General features: G+C 44.0%; 1 protein-coding gene across 1 annotated transcript in view; it reads left to right on the top strand.

The window, feature by feature from the left end:
* The first annotated feature begins 345 nt into the window (after positions 1 to 345).
* ERN1 (endoplasmic reticulum to nucleus signaling 1) overlaps positions 346 to 23,780 on the top strand; it is a 78,813-nt gene continuing 55,378 nt past the window's right edge. Inside the window, exon 1 of the mRNA XM_028087404.2 lies at positions 346 to 508. Coding sequence (XP_027943205.1) covers positions 452 to 508 — 57 coding nt within the window. The 5' untranslated portion in view covers positions 346 to 451. The remainder of the gene's footprint in view (positions 509 to 23,780) is intronic.

Below are 23,780 nucleotides of genomic sequence, written 5' to 3' on the forward strand. Positions count from 1 at the left end.
GTAAAGCTCCCTGCCTCAATCGCTCAGCGCCCCTACACGCCGGACACCCAGGCCTGGTCCTTCTCCCCCAGGAGCGGCGGCCGCCTGACGCTCGGCCAGCGGGAAGCCAGCACCGCCCCGGCCCCGCCCCTCCCCGCCCCGGCCCCGCCCCTCCAGCACGGCCCCGCCCAGACTCCGCCTCCGGGCCCGGCCCCCGCCCAGTTTCGGGGCCGCCCCTAGGTCGGCCCCGCCCCCGGCCCCGCCCCGACCGGAAGAAGCGCCGACACCCGGCGCTTTATAGGGCTGGGCATGGGGGTGCTGCCACCGCCTAGTCAGCTCTGCGTCCGCTGAAGTCCGGCCGCCGCGGCGCTGTCGTCGCGGCGCCCCCGCCCCGTCCTCAGCCCGCCCGCTCGCCCGCACCGCCCCCCCGGAGCCGGCCGGCTGGGCCGGGAGCCAGGCCCGAGTCCTCGCCATGCCGGCCCGGCTACTGCTGGCGCTGCTGGCGCTGCTGCTGCTGCCTGGCCCCGGGGTGAGTGACCGGGGGAGCGTGGGGTGAGGGACGGCGCGAGGCGGACTGGGGTCCGAGCCGGGAGCGCGGCGGCGGTGGCGGCCCAAGGCCCCGCGCGCCCCAGCGGAGGCTCGGGCAGGGCGTAGGAGACGGCGCCGGGCAGGGAGCGAGCACCTCCGGGCCGGTCTGAGTGGCGGCCGCCGTCGGCCGGGCCGAGGCGCACGCCACCCGAGGGGCCTCGCCGGCCAGCGCGGCTGTCACGGGCAGCGTCTCCTGGGGCCCCGTGCGCTCCCGCACAACTTTGCGGCGTCCCGGCGGCACCTTGGGGCCTCTCGAAGGCCCCGGGCGCTTGGGAGGCCGCCCCACCTGCCGGACCCTTCCCACAGGTGGGCGCCCGCTCTGCCTGGCGGTGGCCTCGGGGCAAGGATGGAAGGGGCCCTACAATAGAGGGGAAGGAATGTCTTGCGTTTATAATCCTTGTTTGAACTTTTAAAAATGCGAGAACTTTGGGAAACGAATGCCACGGGGTGCGGGCAAGCATTTTTACCTGCGAGTGTGATTCTGCTTACCTGCCTTGCAGGTTTCTAAGTATTCAGAGGCAGGAGGCTTCCTTTTGTGCACCAAGACTTCGTGAAGCAAGTTAAACTGTGGGATTTACACTCTTTTTAAAAGATCCCATGTGGGACAGCGGTGAAGCCGCTTCAGAACTTTAAATGAAAGACTTGTCTCCTCACGTAAGAGCACTGTGGAGCGGTATGAAACGTCTTTTCATCTTTTCCTGGAGAGAAGCGCCTGGATTACATTTATTTAACTATTTAAGGCCTTTACTCAGGCTGTGGATTTGGGCCCCGTGGCTGGGGAGGACATTTTGTGGACAGACTTGGCTTTTTTCCTTCTAGTTGAAAAAAACCTAAATTAGTGGGTTTTTTTTTTTTTTTTTTTTTTTTTAAACTCCTTGTTCAGGGCGCCTGGGTGGCTCAGTTGGTTAAGCGACTGCCTTCGGCTCAGGTCATGATCCTGTAGTCCCGGGATCGAGTCCCACATCGGGCTCCCTGCTCGGCGGGGAGTCTGTTTCTCCCTCTGACCCTCTTCCCTCTCGTGCTCTCTATCTCTCATTCTCTCTCTCAAATAAATAAAAAAATCTTAAAAAAAAAAAAAACTTGTTCAGGTTGTGGGTATGGTACATTGGTTCAGGTTCTTGTTTAATGACTTCCACTATGTACCTTTTAATATGGTATATCATGTACCAGGTGTCCAGGTGGAGAATTGACATGTGTGTACCTCAGTACCACAGTGTGAAGTCTTCGGAGGTTATGCACTTGGTAAATAATAGTCTGTGCTCTTGGAGTAACAAGAATTTGGAAATAGATGAAGTAAAATATAAGATCACCCTTTTCAAATTGGGTTTTTCTAAGGGGAAAATTTGTACACACTTCGCAGTAGAACTCATGTAAGGTGTTTTTTTTTTTTGAGATTTTATTTATTTTAGAACACAAGCGGGGGAAGGGGGAGGGAGCAGAGGGAGAGGAAGAAGCTGACTCTGGGCTGACCAGGGAGCCCCATGGGGTTTGATCCCAGGACCCTGAGCCCAAGGCAGATGCTTAACAGACTGAGCCACCCAGGTGTTCCAGGTTTTTCTTCTAATTAAAAAAGATAATCCACTTTCACAACTAGGGTCACATTTTGAACTTGAACACTTCACGTTGGTTAACTCTTCCTCGGCATCTATTCATAAATAAGAGTATTAAATAGAATGACCAAACAAATGATATGGAAATCGATCATTTCATATCAGGGCTTAGATATATATGGTTTTCTTTGCCACATCTTTCCATGGGCTGTTATTTCACAGGATTCTAGTATTTTAGTTATTGAGTAACTTAGAGCCAAAAATAACTATTTAGCTTTAGTTGGGACTATAGTTTCAGTTTGTGTAAATATTTCCAAATTGTATTTAGAAATCCAAACTTCTCAAAGTTCATGGTAAAATATTCCAGACCCTTATCAAAAAGTTACATTTTAGTGTAACTGCTTTGTAAGTAAAATGTCAATTTCACTCCCAGAATTATCTACCAGTAAAAATTTTGATCCCCACACATAGAATTATTATTTTAAATTCTAAATGGAACCCATTGCAGAGTTTGCAGTTAAACTAGGCAACAGTGATGTCCCGCAAAACATATTGAGTGTAAAATTGGACAAACTTGAGTTCAAACTGGACACTGGTTAGCTGTGCCCTCAGACGAATTACTTTTTAGAGAGTCTTTCCTGATACGTGAAGCAGGGAGAACTAGCACATGTGAGGGCACCTTGCATATCATAGGTAATAAATGTAACCCCCCCATGTTTTTACTGTCATTATTTTTTTTAACGTTATACTATGCCTCTGCAAAGAATATTTTTCAATGCTCTTTTTTTAAGTTTTAAATTTATTTTAAGTAATCTCTACACCCAGTGTGGAGCTCGAACTCATGACCCTGAGATCAAGAGTCGCGTGCTCTACTGACTGAGCCAGCCAGGTGCCCCAGTGCTGTTTCTTTTTGATTGATGAAATAACTAGGGCGTTGGGAGCAGTACTGTGAGTTTCTTTCAAGAGTGTGTGTCTGATTGAGCCAGACATTGACTCATCCTAGGCTGAGATTCGAGACTATCATATCCAAAATGCAGTAACATCGGTGTTACCTACTTCAGGCTGTCTCTTGTTAATCCAAATTGTGCTTATTTAGTGAGTGTTTTCCCTCCTTCCTGGGCCTGGATCTTGTACCCAGTGTTGGTTTGTGTTACATCATCGCTGTCCTGTAGTTCTCATTTAATGGTGTTTATGTACCATTTCTGTCAAGTACCAAACAGATTTGTAGCATGTGAGGCAAAATGCTTTCTTCAACTATAATATATACGATTTTTTTTATTCAGCCAGTGTTTTGGTTTTAGAGGAGAATAAACAACGTCACTTAGAACTGAGGACCATGTGTGTACGAAAACACACTGAGGATACCATCTGAGACATGAGTCTTAACTAAAAATGTCCTTGCTTATCATTTGCTCTGATAGTTATCATGAGCAGGAATGATCCTACAAGGCAATATCAAGTATTTATACTGCGGCCGTGAGGAGAATGTTTCATTAAGCTCATATCAGGGCTGCTGATCATGAAATTGGACTGTAGTTGTTCACGTGTGTGTGTGTTTAGGTTCATTAACCTGCCTGCCCATTGGGCTTTCCACAGTAGTTTAGCTTCTCAGAGCACAAGAGAAAATGTGTATGAGAGTTCCTCTTGAGAGTGTTCAACAATAGATCATATTCCTGAACATAAAACCAGTGAGCTACGTAAAGGTTTCTTGTCTGGACAGAATAGTGCCACTTGCATGGTCCTGCGGGGGAGAGAGTTCTTTGCCTGCATCAGATTTTGACTCCATTTTTCAGGTTGAGGAATCTTTGGATAAAGATTTCATTTTCACTGGAAACCTCTCTGGTTTGGGGATCCAAAGTAATCTTTAGGTTCAATAGTGTCTATGTTTTATAATGATCAAATGTTCTCTCTAAAGAGATGATATAGGTGAGAAAAATGTAATGTATTATTTTAATGGATTCAGTTTTTATTATGCACAAATAACTAGGGGCCTGTAACCTAGCAATATGATTAGAGTGTGATGCTGGCTTAAAAAATAGGGACAGTGAATCATAGTTTGTGAATAATAAACATGCTGGTTGGCTGTATTTCCCAGGGGTTGGGGATTTTTTTTTTTTTCTATCTTTATCTTTACCTATATCCCCTGTTTGGTTTCAGACTTCCTTGCCTCAGAGCAACACATTCTTAGTGATATTTAAGTGAATGCCACAGACAAGATATGGGCTAGGAAAAGTAGAACTTTTAAAAGTAATCATAAGCTCCCTGCTTGCATTCTTTTTTTTAAAGTTATTTTTAGTTTCTACGTAATTTCTTTCTTTCTTTTTTTTTTTAATGTAAGCTCTATGCCCAATATGGGGCTTGAACTCACAACCCTGAGATCAAGAGTCACATGCTCGACTGAACCAGCCAGGCAGCCCTCTGCATCACTTCTGATTATCATATGATCTTTGTTCATGTACAGACACAGCAAATACAGCAGCATAAAAATAATGTGTTCTGTATTTATGTTTAGTTTCACGGAAGTTTTCTGTAACTGTTAGGAAATTTTCTGAGTATGTTATTGAATTTGTCACTTTGACTAGCACCTTGGTAAACCATCATCCATGCCAAAAGCATTTGAGCCTTCTGTGCCCAGCCTGAGTTTGGAGACGGGTCTTACTGACCAGGATCGGTATGGTAATAAACCATGCTTTGCCTAGTGGCCACCCTACTGGGATCATATGGGTTGTTTCTAGTCTTCTTACTATTATAAGGAAAGGTATATTTCTCTTTCTTCAAATCTTCTCTGTTTGGTGCTTTCTGTGTAACATGGGAAGATTTTCAAAAATCCCTCAAAGTAATCCTATTTTTATAGAAATGTGAAAAAGCTTAGATAAGTAAATTAAAACAATAAACCTGTACTATCCAAACATTATCTCTATTAACATTTTTAAGAGCTTTATTGACATAATTCACATATCCTACAGTTCACCCATTTAAAGTATATAATTCAATGGTTTTTAGTATATTCACAGAACTGTGCAAACATCACAATTTTGTAATATTTTCATCATCCCCAAAAGAAACTCCATACCTATTAGCTGTCACTCCCCATTTCCCACTTACCTCCCAGCCTCTGGCAGCCAGAAATCTTTCTCTATCTATAGATTTGCCCTGGACATTTCATAGAAATAGAATCATGCTGCATATGATCTTTTGTAACTGGCTTCTTTCATTAGCATAATGTTTTCAAGGTTCATTCATGTTGTATTGATGTTTTGTTCTTTTTTTATTGCTGAATAATAGTCCATTATGTGGATATACCACATTTTGTTTATCCATTCATAAGTTGATGGACATTTGGGTTTTTTCCCCTTTTTGGCTGTTATGAATAATGCTGCCATGAACATTTGTTTACAGATTTTTGAATGGCCATGTATTTTCATTTTTCTTGAGTATATACCTAGGCGTGAGATTTCTGGGTCATGTGGTAAGTATGTTTAATCTTTTAAGGGACTGGCAAACAATTTTCCAAAGCACCTGTACTAATTGACATTCCTACTTGCAATGTAGGAGGGTTCTAACTTCACATCCTCACCAACACTTGATATTCTCTTTTTGACTGTAGTCAGCCTAGTGGGTATGAAGTGCTAATTCATTATGGTTTTGATTTGCATTTCCCTGATGGCTGATCTAATGTCTTGATATATATCCTTCCAGACATTTTCTTCTGTGCACATATTTGCATAGATATTTTTCTTCCCCAAACTGGAACATATCCTAGATCTTTCTGTGTCAATAAATTTAATTCTGCAACATTATTCTCACAGTGGCATACTACTTCTCTGAATGGATATACCGTGATTTTTTGGTTTTGTTTTGCTTTTTTGGATGTACCATAATTTGGCCATTCAGCCATTTAGATATTGAGGCTGTTTTTTAATTTTCATTACTATAAGCAATGTGATGGGGTGCCTGGGTGGCTCAGTCGGTTAAGTGCCTTTGGCTCAGGTCATAATCTCAGGGTCCTAGGATCAAGCCCCGCATCAGCTCCCAGCTCAGCGGGGAGTCTGCTTCTCCCTCTACTCTGCTCCTTCCCCTGCTCATTCTCTCTCTCTCGCTCAAATAAATACAATCTTTTTTTTTAAAGATTGTATTTATTTATTTGAGAGAGAGAATAAGAGATAGCACGAGAGGGAAGAGGGTCAGAGGGAGAAGCAGACTCCCTGCTTCACATCGGGAGCCCGATGTGGGACTCGATCCCGGGACTCCAGGATCATGACCTGAGCCGAAGGCAGTCGCTTAACCAACTGAGCCACCCAGGCGCCCTAAATACAATCTTTTTTAAAAACAAAAAACAACAATGTGATAACCCTCTTGTTGCTAAGTGTATCTTTTTTTCCCTTTTTTTTTTTTTAAGATTTTTATTTATTTGACAGAGAGAGAGCAAAGTAGGCAGAGAGACAGGCAGAGGGAGAGGGAGAAGCAGGCTTTGCGCTGAGCAGGGAGCCTGATGGGGGGCTCCATCCAAGGACCCTGAGATCATGACCTGAGCTGAATGAACTGTCTGAGCCTTAACTGACTGAGCCACCCAGGCGCCCCTGTTGCTAAGCATATCTTAACTGCCTAATTATTTCCTTGGAATAAATTCTCAGAACCAGAATTTTCTAATCTTATTTACTCTTGCCCTCTTCCCCAGCCTCCAGGGAATACTCGATGTTTTAAAAAAGCACAAAACTAACCTTTAAATTGGTTTTATAGCAACCGTTTTAAAGTAACCTGTTTTCTTTTAGTAGTGTGGATTTTAGGTCAAGTGAAAATGGAATGTTTAGATCTTGTTTTGTTTATATTTTGAAGATGTAAATAACCTCAGCAGTGTCTTGATGACCCCTTCCATACCTAAAAGCTGCTGAGAAATGTTTTATTCTGATTTGTTAAGTGACTTGTTTGCAGAGTCCTTTGGTCTGCAGTGGTTTCAGATCAGCTTTCTAGCAGATGTGGCTCCCATAAACACCCTGAAATACCTCGGGATAATTCTGCAAGTTTGGTTTTGAGGGTAGCCGACCTTCTGCAGACAAGATTCTTTCTGTAGTTTGTCATGAGGCCATTTAAGTTTTTGCCTCAAGGTTGTTAATAAATCAAGAGTTGGTGCATTGACTGTCCCTTGTAGAGACCATAGTCCTTAAAACATATAGCTTGTCCGGACAGGTGTTTTTCCTGGGAAGATTCAGGTACCACTTGACAATGGAGTGATGCCTTTGGTGGTGTTTTGTCTTTTCCACAAACATACCTAAACTAACTCATCCAAAAGAATGTTGTGTCTTTCCAAATAATCACCCCTTCAAGGGTCAGGGTTCATGTCATACAAATCAGTTGGAAAAAAATTTTTTTTTTTTTTTTTTTACTTTTCAATATTTCATTTAGGAATTTTTTAACCCATTTAATAATTCAGGAACCCTAAAAAATATTTACTCTTAAGCCAATGATACACAATTTAAAACCTTTCCCAATTCCTTCTGGTACTTGCTTGAATATAACTTCTACATGGTTCACACTGAAATTTTGATCAAAACTGTTACTCAACTTGATTGTATAATTTATTGAGGACACTTGTATTTGATTTTTGGTTGTTTTTAAAAACCAACTGAACACTTTCTATCACTTAGGGGATTCAAAAGTATATTCTTTAAGGGGATTTCCAAAAAACTCCAGAAATATTGTGAGCAGTGGGAGCATATACAAATAAATGGATAACCTCCCAAGATAACTAGAGTCAGGGTAGAAGGAGTCTTATTGATCTAGCCCAGTGGCTCTCCGTATTTTCCCCACCCCAAGTAAGGAACAGGACAGTACACATCCATCAGTAACAGTGGGAGCACATTAGAACCTTGGAGGGTGATATTTGGGGCATATACCATGTCCTCCCCTCCCAAGTTGAACAATAGCTGCTCTGCTGTGCTCCCGAGAATGGACAGATGAGGAAGCTGACGCCAGCGAGGGCTGGTGACCTGTCCAAGATCATGCTTCAGTGGTGGAACTGAACTTTGAATCTAATCCTCCTGCTTCCCTTTGAAGAGCAGCTCCTACAGTGCTTATGTCCGGTGGGTTTGTTAGAACATCAGTTTACTCCAGTCACACCCTGAGCAGGTGACCGACCATGTTACAAGGAGAGATTGGCTCTAGAGAAGGACTGGGCAGAGAAGAAAGTAGACTTCCTTGGAAGCTTCAGGAACATGCTCAGAAAATGGTCTTGTTCCTCCCATGAAAGTCATGGCCTCTTACCCTTTGTTCCAGTAGTAGAAAGATGCAGCTTTGAGGTGGAAACATTGCCTTCACCTGAGACTCTCCATCAGCGAGAAAGAGCATTTTCAACTCTGGAGCCAAGTGCGGTGATGGTGGATAGAGTGGAGATTCAGAGGCCCTTAAAACCAGGTCATAGTTGAAGCTCATTTCTTCGCTTAGGTCTAATAATAACCAAGCAGGTGCATGTTTTTCAGTAAGATCTTGCCCAGAAATGTTTCTGAAATAGCAAAACTGAAAGTTCATGTCTTAAAAGCCTTTAACCAGAGTTGCTCTTCCATGGTGCAGTTTTTGGTACAGAATCCTGAAAAGCTAGAACCCTCTAATCATCAGGCTGGGCCTGGGGTGTTGACCTTTGCAGAGGCCCTTACCTCCCAAGCGGTTCTGGCACCAGGACGTGGGTCTGTGGTGACAGGAGAGAGAGCGGCCTTGGCCCTTGGACCATAGTGGAGGGACGAAGGTTAGCTTTGGTGGGTCTCGGGAGAGTGTAATGAGGGAGAGAGGAGACCCCCAAGAAGGTGCCCTGGTGGGGTGGGGGGAGGGCTGTTGCTTCTCTTGCTGGTTTGCCCTAGAAGGAAGGGACCTTGTCTTGCTTATCTGTATCCTCTGTGGCATTTAGCATGGTGAGTTGGCCATACCCATTGCAAGGAGCACTCAGCAGATAATGATTAAATATTCCTTTTTGAAGCTCTTTAAGACCAATAAAACAAGGAGCTGTTTTATCGTCAGGCATGTGGGTTGTGGATTTCTTAGGGGGGAGTTGGGGGGGGAGGAAGATGTTGCTGTACCCTTTAATGGGATCTCATCAGTCGTGTTCCTACAGCGTGAGAGGGGCTTCCAGGATACTTGGTTGGGTGGGCGTCAACCGTGGTATGTGGGACCCTCTTGATGGGCTCCTCACATCAGTAATGAGATTAATTTTTCCATTGCCAAACCCTGCGAGGTAAATGGTCTGTGATTATTCCGAGTCAGTTTCATTTTTCACTCAGCATGGTGTTTCATTGTTAAAAAATGAACCTTGGTATAGGGTTGTCCTCTTATGTATTAAACATGATTTCCCTAGTTAGTAGACTATAATTATAATTCAAAACCAGCGCTTTCTCCAGTGGATTATTTCCTCACCCCCCATTTCAGATGAGGGAATAATTGTTTGTCTAGGCTGCAGAAGTGTTTGTCAGGGAAACCAGATTTTTTCATACGTTTTGTGAACAAACGGTGCTGTCAGAATCCCTGGATATTGTCATTGATCTACATTTGGGTCATAGGAGTTTGTTGACCAAACTGAACCCGATCTCTTTTCTCTTAAACAACCTGTCACTCCTGAGGGGGCCTTTGGGAGTGAGAGAAACACCTGCCTCGAGGGCCACAGCTGCAACTAGGAATGTGTTACTTGAGGCAGTGCCTCTCAGACCTGGCTGAATTAGTCACCTAGAGTCACCTGGGGTGCTCTTTAAAAACCCTCTGTTCAGGCACCACCCAAGGTGACTGAAATTGGAATCTCTAGGAACGGAGCCCAGCACCCTTTAAAAAAAATTTTTTTTTTTCCCCCTAAGCCCCAGATGATTCTAATGTGCTGTCAGGTAATTCTTGTAGTTAATCGTGGACAGAGCAAATGCATCTCCCTGTGCCCTGTCACATCACAGAGCGCTAGACCAGACTGGAGACAGGTTTGGCTCATTCTGTAGAGAAATTGAGATTGATACATTCTGCTAGTTAGTGGCAGAACTAGTAATGGACCAGTTCGCATTGCTTTTTCTAATATATTGTAGTGCCCAACTTTTAATGAACAAGTAATTCCAGGCTGCAAGTACTGACTACTGAAATTCCTTTTTAGGGACGCCTGGGTGGCTCAGTCGGTTAAGCGTCTGCCTTCGGCTCAGGTCATGATCCCAGGGTCCTGGGATCGAGCCCTGCATCGGGCTCCCTGCTCAGCGGGAAGCCTGCTTCTCCCTCTCCCTCTGCCTGCCACCCCGCCTGCTTGTGCTCTCTTTCTCTCTCCCTCTCTATCTCTCCGACAAATAAATAAATAAAATCTTTAAAAAAATTGCTTTTTAAGAAATCAGCTTTAGCTTATAAACTGGCTTTGTATTTTTTTTTAAGATTTTATTTATTCATGAGAAAGAGAGAGCACAAGCAGGGGGAGAGGGAGAGGCCAACTCCCCGCTGAGTTGGGAGCCTGACACTGGGGCTGGATTCCAGGACCTGGAGATCATGACCTGAGCCGAAGGCAGACACTCAGTCATCTGAGCCACCCAGGTGCCCCCAAACTGGCTTTGTATTGAATACACTTAATCATTGAATTATAAGATGTTTAGAATTATTTAAAGTTCTACTTCATTCTTACTTGGTATTTTTGCCTTCTCCATATGTTAAGAGGCCTAAGGAATCAGAATAATTCTGGCTTCCGGGTTCCTTTACAGTACCCTCTCTGAGTTGTTTTTCTTTTAAAGATTTTATTTATTTTTGTGAGAGAATGAGTGAGAGAGCACGCGTGTGCGTGCACAAGTTGGGGAAGGGGCAGAGGGAGAAGCAGACTCCCCATTGAGCAGGGATCCCCATGGGGGCTCGATCCCAGGGCCCTAGGATTGTGACCTGAGCTGAAGGCAGACGCTTCACGGGACTGAGCCACCCAGGCGCCTCCCTCTCTGAGTTAAAAGAGCCTGCTGGAGCCAGAGTGAAGCAGCTAAGGGGAGTGGGTGTGGAAGAAATGTGTGAAAGGAGTAGGTTTGATAAAGTACAAGAATGAAGCATATAAACAAAAAGGAACTATCTTATCAGGGTGAGAATGTGGGTTGGAAGCCAATCGTGGGAGGGTACGGTTTGTGATACTTACCTTCTCCTGGGAGGGCTGGATATCCAGATTATTCATCAGCCCTTGGGGATTTTGCAGCAGGTGCACAGTTGAAGGGACTGACAGTAGAACGCACGTGGGAGCTGGCCAGCTCGTTGTCTCAAGCGACTGGACTAGCCTTGGTTGTTACCCTAGGAATCCAAATGGGTGGTTTAGAAGCAAGGGGAACTTGCTTCTAAGTTTTACGTTGACTGGGCTTCACCAACTCTAACGCCCTGGATTGGGAGGTCACTCTTTGATGACAGCTTCTGCATGGGGCCGGGCATCTGACCTGACAGAGTTGGGTGAACTTCAGGACAGGGGCCATGTTTTCCTGACCGAACTTCATGCTGAAAGCAAATCCCAGTTCTGTACTCCTCAAGTAGACAGATAGGTGTAGTTTGTCATTTTAGCTGTTCTGAAACGTAGTTTTGTAGGCACACTCTCCTGTTTTCATGTGTATTTTGACCCCTATGATACACATGTATTTTTTCAGTGAGCGGGAGATGGGAGGGGAGGGGTTGGGTGCTAGCCAGCAAGGAGACTTTGGACAAATGAGTTATTTCCTTTCTCTTTCCTCATCCATAAAATAAGGCATGAAACTAGAAAATCTAGGCCAGCTATTCCTAAATGTCTTCCCAAATTAGGAACACCATTTAGGTTAAAGTGACTAGCGCCCCCCCCCCCCCCGCCCCCGTACAGCTTTACAGCTTTACATCCACCCTTACCTGGGTGGTCGAAGATGGGAAGGCTGCTTTGGGCCTCCCAGCTTCCCTAGCTCCCGAATGTGGTGAATTCCATCTGTTCATTTATTTATTCACCCATTTTATTGGGTATATATTATATGTAAGCACTATTTGAGGTGCTTGGGGCACATTAATGAACACAACAAGACATGCCCTCACGAAAACCTCTACTTGGTAGAGAGTCAAGCCACAATAGCATGATAAATACATAAACCTATTGTGAAAAATTGATAATAGTTTTATGGAAAGAAAGAAAACCTAGAGCAGAGCAAGGGAGATGAGGGCCTGGGAGTTGCCACAACAGTGGGCCGTGGTTTCATCCAGTGTCGCTCACCTGTCCTGTAAGGTGCAGCACAAGCGTGGGGCCTTCCCTGACCACTTGTCCTCCCTTAGACAAGAGCCCTTCCCCTACTCTGAGTGACATCACATCACACAGTGTTGGCATTAATGTATGGGTTTGTACCCTAGTTTGTTTCTAATCTCCTGAAGGACTGGTATTGACAACTCATGTATGTTTGAAAATGCTGAGCAAATATGAGGTATTGAGTGTAACTGTTGCCAATTTTTAATGACAACATAACAAGAGAAAGTTTAAAATTCTATCAAGGAAATCTTAGAAACCTCCACAATTCAGGGAACAGAGCCAGCAATTCTTTGTTTTTTGTGATGGCTCTGCTCCCAAATATACATGTGGTATGTATATATTTTTTACAAACAAAATTAAATAGTTTTTTTCTATTGTAGAAGTATCTATAAGCTCTCTAGCTAAATTCAAATACTGCAACAAAGATGTAAAGCCAGGTTCGGGGAATCTCTGACTTCAAAGGCACCACCTCTCTCTGAACAATCGAGTGACCTTATCCTATAGTTGTGTTAGGGTTCATTTTCCACTTGCTGTGGTCTGGTTTTGCAAAGCAGAAAACGGTTTCCTTTATGCATAGAGATTAAGAACAAGTTTATCTGAAGTTCTGGCACTCAGCTGACTGGGAACCAAACCACAGTTGCTTCGAAAACCAATCCCAGGTCCTCTTGATCTGTTAGTTCAGTACTAGGAAATCTTTAGGGCTTTTGGTGCCAGGGTAAAGTTCAATCACTTATCTGATTTGTGGTTTGGAGAAGACCAAGATCACCCTTTCAGTTTAGGAGGTAGTTGGTTTTAGTATCTATAGCAAGAATGTGCGCATGGGAGTCACCGATTTCCTCCTACATAACATTAGTTTATTTCTATGGTATTTCTTTTCCCCACCCTGAACCTTAAGTGAATCAGATTATTACTAATTTCCAACGTTGAAATATTTCAAGATAAGTGGAGACAGTGGGATGTTGAAAGACCAGGATTGGGAATGACTCTGCTTAAAGGCATCAAGACTTTAAAACTCTTTCAAATTCTTATGTGGGTTTTGGGCTTTTTTTTTTTTTTTTTAAGGAAGTCATGATAATTTATTGTAGATGATGTCTTTCTGGTGTCTCTGGAACATTTTGGGGGATGTTTTGATTGGTTGGGGCTAGAAGAATCTGCAGTAAAGCCTGAGGAGGGATGAAGGCCTGGTAAATCATGGATCATCACATTTCTGAGCTAACAGGCAGATTCAACCCAGTCGTCTTACTTTGTAGAATCAGAAACTGATACCCAGAGAGATTTAATGACTTGCCGAGAGCCCAAACCCCAATTCATACTCCCATGCCCCATCTCCTTTCCTTTCAGCTTCGTTCACCCAGAAGCATATGTTGAGCATGTTCCAGGCTCATGGGGATACCTGAGGAACTTTGAGGTTTTTTAACTTGGAGTTTTGAGGGCATGATTAATGGGCTTTGGAGTTTACAAGAATGCAGACTAGGCCACAGAGTCAAGAAGAAGGCCTGAGCTGGGAAGTATGGGTTCAGAATCTTAGGGAATTGCTCCAGGCACCGGTCTGCTGTCCAGAGGCATGGATGTGGACCTACCATTGTTTCCTTTTTACTACTTCTCTGCCAGATGGTAAACTCCTTGAAGGCAGGAGCTTTATAGGCCTTGGGACTCCAGTGCCTTATGTATGACAGGACCCCTCTTCCTGTATATCTGTAGGATAAAAGAGTCCAGCCTGGGGGTGGGGTTGAAATGAGTGAACTAGCAAGTAAATTGGGCATGGAAGAGTCAGCCAACAGGAAGAAGTGTGAAACAGGGAGTGCCTGGAAGAGATTGATAAATACTTCATATCCTTGCCAACCTTCTTGAGTAATTTGGGACTGTGATCTGGTGACTTACCTCATTTTATAAGGTTAGTACCCCCGAGATTTCTGCCTGCAGGACAGAAATGGCCCTGGCACTGACAGGTACTGGGGAGATGGAGCACCCCAGAAGTTTAAGAGAACTTCAGAGGGAGCTTTCTGATCCCACGTGTGGGGAGCTAGACAGAGAAGTCCCTCAGGTGCGGGGTCTTGGAAAGCAAGAATCCTTATACTGGGATTCGCTCTATAGCCATATTTCACCACAGCAGTGATTTACTGAACCTGCCCATGAAGTTTTGGTGTGTTTTGCTCATACTCAGCGATAAACCAGTTAGGAAACATTAGTCTAAGATTAGGATAAGTTAAAACACCAGAGAAGACTCACCTGGGGTGTGAACACAGATAGTCTGTGTTTGGTATATCAAATATTTCACCTTAGGGGAGGGTTGTTTTCCCCTCTAGATGTGCTTTACACCAATCAGAATAGTATACCTTCCTATTCTTTCTGTGAGCAGCAAGGGTAACAAACACATGAAGAAGGTTCTGATTTTGTGCCTCACTCTGCATGAATGTGCACTTGGGCTTCTGTCTGCTTTCCCGGCCCCACCTTGGCCCATTCCCCCCAGAGGTCTTCACACACAGTAAATTATCTTTAGTCTTAGGACCTTTGCATAGGCTGCTTCCACTCCCCAGGCTGTTCTGCCCTTCCTTACCCCGCCCCCCCATAGATCTTAATTCAAATGTCACTCCTTTAGGAAAACCTTTGGCACTATGCTCCCGGGCACCCCCATCATGAGACCACAGCAACTTCTTCTAGGCTCTCTTGGTTCCCTGTGTCTTTCACAGCACTCACTGCAATTTGTCATTCTGTTTGTGTGATTATTTACTGTGGTCCATTATTGGACTATAAACGCCACCAGGGCAGGAATAGATCTGTTATGATTAGATCCTATTGCCTTACATAGTTCTTGATTAGTTGTCGTAATAAGAACTGGCACCCACACAGTGCTCACTGTATACCAGGCACGGTTCTAAGAACTTTACATGTACTGACTCATTTAAACCTCCCAACAGCTCTATGAAGTAGGTATTATGACTGTCCCCATTTCCGGGTGAGGAAACCGGAGAGCTGCCCGGGGATGGTCTGGCTCCGGAGTCTGCCCTTCTAGCAGCCACACTGCCAAGCACTATGTTGAAGCATAACAAATGGAAGTTGAATTATCAAGCATCATCAGAGAACGGGGGCTAGGACATGAGTGAGTTTCCAGATAATTCAAATACAGTCCCTGAACTTGAAATGTACCGTTTGGTGAAAATCTCTTCAGCACTTATATTCTCCTTCCTGCTTAAACACCACCAACCAAACATATTTTAACCTTTCCTTAATTATTCAGATTGTCAGCACCGGCTCCTGTCTACTCACTGTCTGCCCACGAGGGTAAATAGGGAGCAGTTGAGCTACTCTGAGACAGAGTAGATAATCAGGTTTTTGAGTGTATTTACTCTCTGATGGCATCTTTGGCTACCACCAATTTCTTTAAATCTTTTTTTTTTTTTTAAGATTTAATTTATTTATTTGACAGAGAGAGACACAGCGAGAGCGGAGAGCAGGAATACAAGCAGGGGGAGCAGGGGAGGGAGAAGCAGGCTTCGCACTGAGCAAGGAGCCTGATGCGGGGCTCGATCCCAGGACCCTGGGACCATGACCTGAGCTGAAGGCAGACGCTTAACGACTGAGCCACCCAGGTGCCCCCACCAATTTCTTTAATAAAACGATCTTCCCTAGTATTTACATAACTCTTGTCTTTGACATTCTTAACATTTATTTTGCTTTCTTAGCATTTAAAGAGATGTTGCTGTTCCTCAGTTTTCAAAAGAAAAAATGGATTTGGGAGCTTTGCGACCTTGCCCCACAATGTGGATGCCCTTGTAAGCCACTTTTCTGACCTGGAGAAATTGGCAGTAAGATTGGATGACCTCCAGACGAGGCAGAAGCCTGACCAGCATGATGACTTTAGGAAGAGGCCTCTGGGAAAACGGAGCCTGTTGGCAGCAGAGTGGCTTTCTCCTCCCATCCCTGGGCCGGATGGTCATTTTTCCTTTGTCAGCAGGGAGTTGTGTTCTTCTTGGTGTCTGGAAGGGCTTCTTCCTTGACCCCAAAGGCTTGGTAACTCCCTGTCGGTAATGCTTTGCTGCTTCTGTTCTCTGCCCACTGCTCAGTAAGCTGGAGAAAGCAGCCTTGTTCCATCCGGGCCAGTCCTCTTGCTTTGCTCTGGTTTCTCAGCCCTCAGTTTTCACACCACAACTCTGTAGACTTGGTTGTGTCAACACAGTCTTCTAAACAGTCTCTTTTGCGTTCCTAGCTCCATCCACATGAGTGAGAATTGCATGGGGTTGTGTACATTTGCCTCTCAGAGAAGCCTAGAACATAGAAACCTACGCTGAAATTATGGATATCTGGTGACGTCAGATTTTTTTTTTTTCCCACACGAAAAACTCAGTATTTTAGATCTGCGTTTCCTTCCCTTTTTTGTGAGCCTCTTATTCCTGCTAAGTGCAGTAGTCACGGCTTCCTACGTGAGGCTCGTCAGCGTATGTTTGGTCATTAAAACGGTTCTCACTGTTCAAAGGAGTTGTCCTGTGCTCATCAGTAATGTGTGTTTCCTTGGCACTGGCATTAAAACAATTACTCGCTTCATCAAAGGATTTGGCAGTGGCTAGTGTATCATCATCATCATCATCAAAGAGCATTTTTTTTAAACCACTGGAACTGGCCTGGATAAATGTGTATTGCAGGAATTTTTTTATGGTGGCCAAGGCTGTGACCTTTAACTTTTTCTGGTGTTATTCCCACCCACTTAGATCTACAGTGGGATCAGGAATTTTTATCCAGAACATTTTTTAAAGACCCCACCCTACATAATTTGTAGTGCCTTTTGGTATATTGGGTGTCTATGTAGAATCCACAAATTACATTTTGGTCTCATCCAAAAGCTCCAGCCCCCATATCAGAGCAGGATGCTTGCTGATCTTCATCTGCCCCAGCAAAATTCAAAGGGGAGCTCCAGGCCTAAAGTAATTTAAGCTTATGGTTGTCAGAGAACCATGATTTAAAGTAGTGAAATTATAGTGTGGTATAGTGAGCAAAGGACCAGACGGAGAGGCGGATGCCTTGGTTCCAGTCCTATGTCTACGGTTAACTGTCTCTGGTGCCTTGGGCAAGTCACTTCACTTCTCTGGGCCTTGACTTCCTCTCTCTTTTTCATCTCTAAAATGGCCTATCCCAGAAGCCGGAAGCAGTCCCCGCTGTTTGATCTGTGTTGTATGGAACCATATGGGCTTCAATGACTATCCGGCTAATCAGAGAGAAGAACGGGGTGTGGTGCACTGGGCCAGTAGGGAAGTAGATAATCCTCAAATGTACTTGAAACAGTGGGGATTCTGTCTAGGGGAGGACAGACTGGCCAGGTATCTATCTCAACTAGAGGTGCGTTTCATAGTGTTTAACTTCTATTATAAAGCTTGGTAACATCTGGCAAGCTTAGGTGGCAGTTAGGTCATAAATACAGTTGTTTGTAGATCATTTTTATTTCACTAGAGCATTTACCCACTTTCTACTTGACCCCAGTTGTTCCCCTCCCTGCAAAAGAAATCTCTAGCCAGTGTAAAGAGTAAAATTGACAGTTTGAAACTAGTTGCAATTATCAGGACTGAAAAATTTGGTATCTAATGGAGTCCCTCCCCCCCCCCCGCCTTGGAGTTTTCATAGGGGGGCTTCCTCATGATATATTTAACTGCAGATGAGTATGCAAACTCAAGTAGATGAAATCGGGCTTCCTGTGAGGCTGGTAGTCCCCCAATGCATTGATGGTTGAAGTCAGACCTTTCTTAGTTTAGTTTACCATGCTGCTCCATTAAGGTAAGTGAGCCTCACAGGGCTCTCAGTTTTTACAGAATCCAAACTGCTGCTATTTCCCTTTAGTGAAGGCAACAAAGTAATAGTGGCAATGCCTGCATTCTGAATCTCAGCCACTGAATGATTGTGAAACCTTGGGTTTTAGTTTTCATGTCCATAAAATGCTTTGGGGGCCTTGGGGCTTTGATAGCACCCGAAACAATAAGAGCTTGTTCCCTCGGCCATGGTGTGCTACAGGGTTTCCCGTAGCACCTTTCATGCCCAAATATATCTCCCCCTCCCATGGTGTCAGTATAAGCTGGCGGCAGAGGGACCATGAAGACCAACAGAACTGCCACCTGCTTGAGCCCAGGCAGTTAGCCTGGGGCCCCAGAACCAGTTTGGGGGAAATATATTCACCTGTTGTGAAAGTAACCTATCTTTGGGCTCAGGAATAAGGACTTATGAGGAACCTTTTATGAGAACCATTAGAAGAGTAGCCTAAACTGAAGAATTGTAACTGTCTTGGGTGGTGGTTAATTACACCACACACAAGAATTGCCACAAATGCAGGTTTAACTCTCTTAGTTCCTTGGTTTGGAAACCACACAGGGCTGTTCAGTTAGGCCTTGCCCTTTTCTGCATCCCAGCCAGACACTTGACTCCCATCCAAAGCAAATGTCATGGTTACCTTTATTGACTTAATATCAGGAAACATAACAGCCTGTAGTCTGGTTAGAAGGAACTATATAGTTGATGGATATTGCTGACCTACCTGCAGCTAAACAAAATATAATAGAGTTAGGGATGATTTTGTAGTAGACTGAGATCACTAAAACAGACACAATTAAACCAGAAAGTCTCTTAATATCACTAATGTCTTAATTCTGTTCTTAATCTTTATCCCAAGTCAGCAGGGATAGTCTGCAGACAGGAGACTAAATACAATGAGTTTTGTGTCACTTTGTACACTTGGCTATATAGAAGCCTCCATGATTGGAATGAGTACTTTATTGTTGGATCAGACATATAAGTAGATGGGGGTTGGGGAGCAGAGTATGATTAGAATAAAAATCTTTGTCTCTCTAATCAGACTTTCACATATGATACCTTCACATGTAGGCCTTTAGGATCTGCTAGTTTAGCCCTCCTCTTTCTGATTAATAGGAGGCTTAAATTCATGTGGCTTTTTTTTGGTCAACAAGAGATCTTTATGTAATGGGTGTGCGCTGACATTTACTTGGCACTGATGTCAGTCTTCTGCTGCTTTGGTGAATTCTTGATAGTTTTTTGGCCATCATCCTGCATGGTCTTCTACAATGGGATCAGTGGTGTTAGAATAACAGTACTCTATTGGGTACTTTTATAAAGCAACCAGAATTGCAAATAGCCAGACTTTGTTGAAGTTTATAGTCTGAAGTAGATGATATTGCTGCAAAAAGAATTATAGATACAGATGCCCTTTTCTTGAATATTGTTCAGTGCCTGCCAGGGAACTGTGTCACAGAATACTATTTTAAGGTACTTTGTGCTGAACTGACCTATTACTGCACAGGCTGACATGTGTGCACACGCGTGTGTGCGAGTGAAGCCCTAGAGGGTTGATATCCCATTATGACATGCCAGAAAGTGTCTTACTGATCTCTCTTAAAATCAGCTCATTCATCCTGTAGCTTTCAGCTAATTATGGCCAGCAGAATAATCCAGTCTGTTAGCCATTACCCCTCCCCTCTGCCTTCTTACCCATCAGACACCACCTCCCCTACCACATCCACACACACACACACACGCAGTCTCTCTTCCCTCCTTTGGCATTGTACATCCCCCACAGAGAATGCCCTTCTCACCTCTGAGCATTATTGCTAAGATTAATAATTATAAGCTCTGATTCCTTAGCACATTCTAATCCATTCGAAATCCCTTATTTTGCATTTGGTGACATGCAGCTTTATCTGTTCTCAAGATTGCATGTATCCTTAAGTAGTAAGACAAAACACCATGGAAATCTTTCTTATCTAATCCTTTCCTCACTTGGGGACTTGTTTTACATCGTACCCATAAAACTGTAATGTGTATATATTAACCAACCAAAATGAACTCGTAAGTCACTTTACCTTCACTTTACCTCTGTTGCCAGCGCCCAGTGGATTTGAGCCCTGGCAAGGCAGAGCCACTGCACTGCATAAGGCAGACTGGTTGTTGATGGCAGGTTGTAGGTTCCAGGAATTTAGATACACGCTATCTTGTGTAATAATATTTTATTGGAAGCATGCCAGTATCCTTGCTGGAGTAATCCAAGTATTGTACTTTTAGTTTGGAGGAATGGTTTTCTTAGCCTTAAAGAAACTAAAGTTTGGGTTATGCAATATAAGAGTAATCCAATGAACACAGAGGAAAAATTAATTTAAAAAAACCCCAACAAAACAAAAAAATAGCCTCTGAACATATCCTGGAAATTGGTGTGGTACTCCTAAAAGAAAAAAAAATCATGTTATTAGCCAGATTATTGTATTCTAATATTATTATGAAGACTGTGGTCTGGTAGAGTGCAAGTAGGAAGTAGAGAAGATTCAGAGAAAAGATTGTAATGATTTTTACTGTTTCTGCTTACCTAAGCTAGTGCTACAGTGTTGCTATATAGATTTAGCTTTTGGAGATGTTCGGTTGCGTTTGACTTGATGGATTTGCACCCACCTGAGAAGTATGTGGCTCTCTTGTTCACAGTGGTGGGTCTTCGAGATGTGTGTGTACACCCCTTTTGTGAGGGTGGGTCATCACCAGTGTTGTAAACAGAACCAGCACTACAACACTTATCATGTACGGATGACTTTGGAAAGCAGTATGAGACACACATGTGCATGGCACTGCTTCTTCCCACTGACTGCAAGATGAAAAGTCTGTGCTATTTTTATTAACTTATTCCAACCCTTGTTATTAGGTAGTCAGTGTGTGTGTGTGGACTGTTTCTTGAAATGTGTGTCTGAAACTTAAGCATTGTGTTTCTTTGGAAAATGCAGCATTTCTGAAAACCCTGATGGGGACCAGTGGGTTCTCCTATGTTCCGAGTCTTGGAGGAGCTTGCGGTATGCTTCCTTGCTGTTCTTCCTCGGGGGGCAGAGGGTGAGTAGAAATGAGCAACCACCTCAGTGGTAGACGTGGCCCCTGAAACCAAGCCCTGGGCTTTGCTGGTTGCTTTCCGGGCACTGGTGAGCTGCCTCCTTGCCTAACCAGTCCCAAGTCCTAGTTCAAGAATGGGTGGGTTTGTAATGTATGGTGATTAACATAACAATAAAAATAAAAAAAAAAGAATGGGTGGGTTTTTGGGAAGGGCGGTTTCATTTGTTTTTGTGCTGTTTCATCACATTCCAATCCCTTGTGTCTGATTCTCTTTAAAGACTTTTTTTTTAAGATTTTATTTATTTGAGGGGTGCCTGGGTGGCTCTGTTGTTAAGCATCTGCCTTCGGCTCAGGTCATGATCCCAGGGTCCTGGGATCGAGTCCCACATCAGGCTCCCTGCTCAGGGAGAAGCTTGCTTCTCTCTCTCCCTCTGCTGCTCCCCCACTGCTTGTGCTTGCTCACTGTCTCTCTCTCAAGGAAATAAAAAAAATCTTAAAAAAAAAAAAGATTTTATTTATTTGAGAGAGTGCGCATGAGCGGACGGGGGTGGGGGGAGGAGGGGCAGAGGAAGAGGGAGAAGCAGATTCCCTGCTGAGCAGGGAGCCCGATGTGGACTCAATCCCTGGACTCCGGGATCATGACCTGAGTCGAAGGTGGACGCTTAACCAACTGAGCCACCGAGACGCCCCTGGAGACATTTTCTTTCTTTCTTTTTTTTTTTTTTTCCTGGATACATTTTCTAAACAAAGTTATTTCAGAACTCATTTTAGGAAAGATTTTTTTCCTACCTGAAATATAAGGGGTTGAGTTAATTAATGCAAGAACAACTAACAAGTAGCTGAGTTTAGAATATTAGAATGAAATTCTAATTTTAATCATCTCTATATAAGTTTTGGTAGTTGCTTCCACATCTTGGTAAGTAAAGGCAAAGTGAGTGGTGTGTTTTATGAAATGGTGTAGATGCTGGGCTTTGCTTTACCATCAGAACCTTGAACATGAGGATGCAGTGCCAGTACTGCCTTTGTTTTCATGGGAGGAAGGCTCTTGTTGGAGTCCTGGCTGAGCAGGGCTGCAGTGAGGGCCGTTCTACCACCACTGAATGAACCTGCATGAAATAAGTTGGTGGTACTAGCAGCCCTTTGCCCAGCATCATCTGCCCTGAATTGCCAGGCTTCATACATAGTTCTCCGGCTGGGTGTTTGCAGCACTGTTACCTCCTGGGAGAGAGCGTGTGTGGTCAGGCTTCCATGAGGACCAGCTGGTTGATGGATGTTTAGTGTTAGGTTAGACTAGGTTACCGGCCACTAGCATTCTCCCCCTCCACAGTGTCATTGTGATAACTTCTTAGGAGTCGCCATCAGGGCACCTGGGTGGCTCAGTCAGTTAAGTGTCTGCCTTCTGGCCCGAATCATGATCCCAGGATCCTGGGATCGAGCCCCATATCAGGCTTTCGGCTCTGCAGAGATTTTGCTTCTCCCTCTGCCCCTCACTGGGCTCATGCTCTCTCTCTCTCAAATAAATAAAAATCTTTAAAAAATTTAAAAAAAAAAATCTCCATCAAAGCCGCCAGGAGTACATATCCCACTCGTTGGAAAAATGAGTCAGATGCCAGGTAGTCAACCTGAAGCAGATCTACAGAATCAGCATTTCATTTCCATTTTCAGGATCTCCAGAAATGAGCGTGTGTGATGGTAGGGCCTCCGGCCATTTCATCCATCGTAGAGAGAAGGGAGCCCCGGCCACTAAAATGGCTGGATGAGGTAACGTGCAAGGTCATTATTGTGAAGCAGCATTTTTAGATGTTCAGGTACAAATGGTTCTCAGCCATGCTCAGTATCCCAGAAGGCTTCTAGAAGCTTATTTAATTCACCTTAGTAATAGCAACTGTATCTGAAGGCAGGCATTTTCATGCTTTCAAAAATGCTGGCAGAGAAAAGCCAGAAATGTTGTCCTGTTAATTTGCCATGTGAAAGCATAACACTGTTCAGAGTGGTTCCCCGGACATTCTCATTGGGAGCCGTCAGCAGCCTCCAAAGAAGCGAGAAGCCTGTTGTGACAGGGTTTGTGACGTCAGTGTGGACACTGTGATTAACCGTCGGTGCTCTCAGTTGCTAAATTCACCTTCTAGCCAAACCTGGTATTTTTGAGATTTTCAGAAGACTATGTTAGTTATGTGATTAGTGTTTTATTTCGATTCACCAACCAACCATAGACAATTGCTCTTCTGTGGTTTCCAAGATGCTCAGACAAGGCAGGTGGCTTTTGTTTCCACACTAGTAATGAAGCAGCACTGATATGTTTTAGTAAATATTGACCCATTTTAATATTAATACTGTGATAAGATGTATTTGGGGGCATTCAGTTCATTAAAATTATACTCTAGGCTTTAATAACAATGACAAAACTCATCTATTTTTGGATACACACTGTCTTACCGAGGGACCTCTTTGTTTCTAAACTTTTGCTTCTGTGTGGTGGGTATTAATGATTAATGATCAAAGGGGGTTGAATTGTCTGAGAATCCTAATATGGAAAGCACTTCATCTGGAACTTAAGGGCTTGCTGAAGCTCCTTTAAATTTGAGCTT

Source organism: Eumetopias jubatus, unplaced genomic scaffold (assembly GCF_037043125.1).
Source record: "Eumetopias jubatus isolate StellerSeaLion01/CBP00866 unplaced genomic scaffold, mEumJub1_p1.0 scaffold_10, whole genome shotgun sequence".
Classification (NCBI taxonomy): domain Eukaryota; kingdom Metazoa; phylum Chordata; class Mammalia; order Carnivora; family Otariidae; genus Eumetopias; species Eumetopias jubatus.